Genomic DNA, 3025 nt, shown 5'->3' with positions numbered 1-3025 from the left:
TACACAAATTTCCACTCCAAGTTTTATAAACAACTGTTATTAAAAATCCTCCCCCTGCCAAAAAAAAACCAAAACCAAAAAAACCCCACAAAACAAAAAAAAACCACAAAAAGAAAACCCCAATCAAATAACCTCACCTCCCCCCCCCGCCCCACACCCCTCAGTAATTACATAATACAAAACTGTGGAAAAAAGGTTATCAATTATAACAAATCCTGACAAACTTGATAGTTATTCCACCATTTCTCTTCAGCTTGGTCACACATCATTTTGAGACTGGCCTAAAAACCCCCAGTATTCTGAGACAGATATTCTTGGTACTGGCCTTAATAAATGTCAGAGCAAGGCTGCAGCCCCTTTTAAAGCAGCCTGCCTTAGCCAAGTTCAACAGTAACACAATTGCAGGGAACTGCAGGAACTTTCTGCTCTGGGAGAGGTTAAGGCACAGCATTCTTGAACCTGGGCTGGTACCTCACAGAGCCGTGTCTCCCCTGCCCCCTCCTCCCCCAAAGGCGTTTGGAGTCTGTAGTCAAGAGATGTAAAACCCATAATGTCTGATGTTCCTTAAACTAATACACTGACTAAATGCACTACCGTCTCCACTTCTGTCTCTCTTCCCCCACCCAGTGTTCATATAGTGATGTCACTCACCTTCAGTTATTTGCAGAGAAGTAAACTTAGTCTTATGGGGCTTATAAGACTGTTTGTAACCAGGCAATTAAGTAAATTATTACAAAACAAAACCCAAACGAAAAAAAATAATTGGAGGGGGGCATAAAAATCAAATGCTAACATTTAGAATGTAACAAGAAAACATTGCTATTTCTGCAGAATACCCATTTCAAAGCAGTGGTACAGCTCTTTTTATTGTGTATGGGGTGGCTCTTAAAAGAGCCTTTGGGTCTGTGTGGGCTGCCTCAGTCTACCGAAATCGGGGAGTTGCTGTGGCAGGAGGCTTAGGCGCGCTCGCCGCGGATGCGGCGGGCCAGCTGGATGTCCTTGGGCATGATGGTGACGCGCTTGGCGTGGATGGCGCAGAGGTTGGTGTCCTCGAACAGCCCCACCAGGTAGGCCTCGCTCGCCTCCTGCAGCGCCATCACGGCCGAGCTCTGGAAGCGCAGGTCGGTCTTGAAGTCCTGCGCGATCTCGCGCACCAGGCGCTGGAAGGGCAGCTTGCGGATCAGCAGCTCCGTCGACTTCTGGTAGCGCCGGATCTCGCGCAGCGCCACCGTGCCGGGCCGGTAGCGGTGCGGCTTCTTCACGCCGCCCGTGGCCGGCGCGCTCTTGCGGGCCGCCTTGGTGGCCAGCTGCTTGCGGGGCGCCTTCCCGCCGGTGGACTTACGCGCTGTCTGCTTCGTACGCGCCATGACCAACGACTCACAAACCCTCCCGATACACAGGAAATCTGACTGAAATAGCCTACTCGGCGCCGGTACTTATAAAGCCGCCGCGTCTCTGATTGGCTGACAGGAAGCGCGACCTTATTGGGTGCTGTGACAATCCTACTCTGGGCCCAAGAAAGCTGAATTCGCCGCTGCCTGTTCCCCTCCTTCTTCCCCACCCCCACTTCCACCGCGCGCCGAATCACGGCTCTCTCGGCGAGAGCTCAAGGCTTAGGAGGTGGTGACGGATACTGCGGACACACCGCTCTCATCCCTTCTCTGCTTCTTTGACTTTCCCTCCGCCAGGCTCTTGGCGCCACTTGGAGGCTCAAATTTAGAACCGGTTTTTAAGACAGCATATCATTTTCATATGATGTTTGATAATAATATTGGTGGGCTGATTGCAAAGGGAAAAAAAAGTTCTTTCAATGCCTTACAGAGCTCCCTCTTAAAGTAACAGGCACATTATCCCCATGGGAAAGATCGCCTACTACCTCAAAACACAGACACAGACCCTTAATAAACTCTTTAATGCACGTTTGTAGCTGTAAAAGTATGTAACAAGCTGAAACAATAGAGATGCATCTTTTAAGCTATTTTCTTGTGTTACTTTCTATTCTCCAGGAATATAGGCATGAGAGACCGTAAGTATCAAGTAATATCCCGTCTTTGAGAATAGTTACACAATGAGCCTATTTGTGAAATGAAGAACACGAAGCACGGGATTACCCTGATATTCAATTTGCCCGTACTCATTAACGCTGTGAGAAAACCGGAAGTGATCGCGAATATTTATTGATTGCTGCTGTTTACGAGCGATCAAGGAATACCAACAGCTTTATATAAACCCCCAAAAAAGTGGTTTTGCCCTTTTTTTGCTCACGTGATGAAGGAAAAAGGACACCAATACTTCAGAAGCGCTCACACCCGAACGGGAGCGTTGTCTCCATGCGAGCCTTCCTACAAGGCTCCTTTTGATGCATTTTGTTTTGAACATACTGCAAGGGACATTATTTTCTGTCATATTCTGCGCCGCCCCCCCCTCCCCCATATGTACTTTAGATAGCTATATTAGATTTACTCCTGAAATAGCTCTTAAAAAGTGAAAATAATCACTGAAGACAGATTACGGCAAAGAAAAATAATTTATTTAGAAATACCAAAAAAACATTAATCACAGAGCAACTTTAATATTTTTCCCCAGGTGATAAAACGTCTTCCCTTTCATCCTGGCAGTGGATTACATACTCTCATGTAAACGAAAAATTTTAAGTACTAGGCATTGAATAACATTTCAGATAATTATGCTTAAATCAGCGATTTAAAAAGGGTGAAGGAAACAGTTTTGATCAAAAAGAGCTCTTTTCAGAGGGGTAAAACATTTGTACGGGAAGTGCAACGGAGTACACACACACAAAAAAAGCTTCTTGTAAAGCAAAGACAATCTCGCTGTGAATATCAAAATTAAAACACTAGATCACACTTACTGAATTATAAAGCTTTTTAAAATAGTATTCTGCAAGTCAGTTTTAGTAGTCGTTGGGAACTTCGTAGTAGGCGTTCCAGGTGCCTTTTCAGGGAAAATGTCACAGCTCTTCTGAAGAGAAAGGGAGTGGCTCTTAAAAGAGCCTTTGGGTTCTCGA

General features: G+C 45.8%; 1 protein-coding gene across 1 annotated transcript; it reads right to left on the bottom strand.

The window, feature by feature from the left end:
* Nucleotides 1-854: 854 nt before the first annotated feature.
* Nucleotides 855-1370, bottom strand: LOC104543667 (histone H3). Its single transcript, XM_010188329.1, has 2 exons — nucleotides 944-1370; nucleotides 855-903 (listed from the first exon to the last, which is right to left on the bottom strand). The coding sequence occupies exon 1, from the start codon at nucleotides 1365-1367 to the stop codon at nucleotides 957-959; it is 411 nt and encodes a 136-aa protein (XP_010186631.1). The 5' UTR covers nucleotides 1368-1370; the 3' UTR covers nucleotides 855-903; nucleotides 944-956.
* Nucleotides 1371-3025: the final 1655 nt, after the last annotated feature.

The sequence above is a fragment of the Mesitornis unicolor genome, unplaced genomic scaffold (assembly GCF_000695765.1).
Source record: "Mesitornis unicolor isolate BGI_N332 unplaced genomic scaffold, ASM69576v1 scaffold21797, whole genome shotgun sequence".
Classification (NCBI taxonomy): Eukaryota; Metazoa; Chordata; class Aves; order Mesitornithiformes; family Mesitornithidae; genus Mesitornis; species Mesitornis unicolor.
The sequence above is the reverse complement of the archived record's forward strand: the minus strand, read 5'-3'. Positions and strand labels throughout refer to the sequence as shown.

What these genes read in the sequence shown, in the direction of transcription:
- LOC104543667 (XM_010188329.1), bottom strand. Translation starts at nt 1,367, where the DNA reads ATGGCGCGTACGAAGCAGACAGCGCGTAAGTCCACCGGCGGGAAGGCG.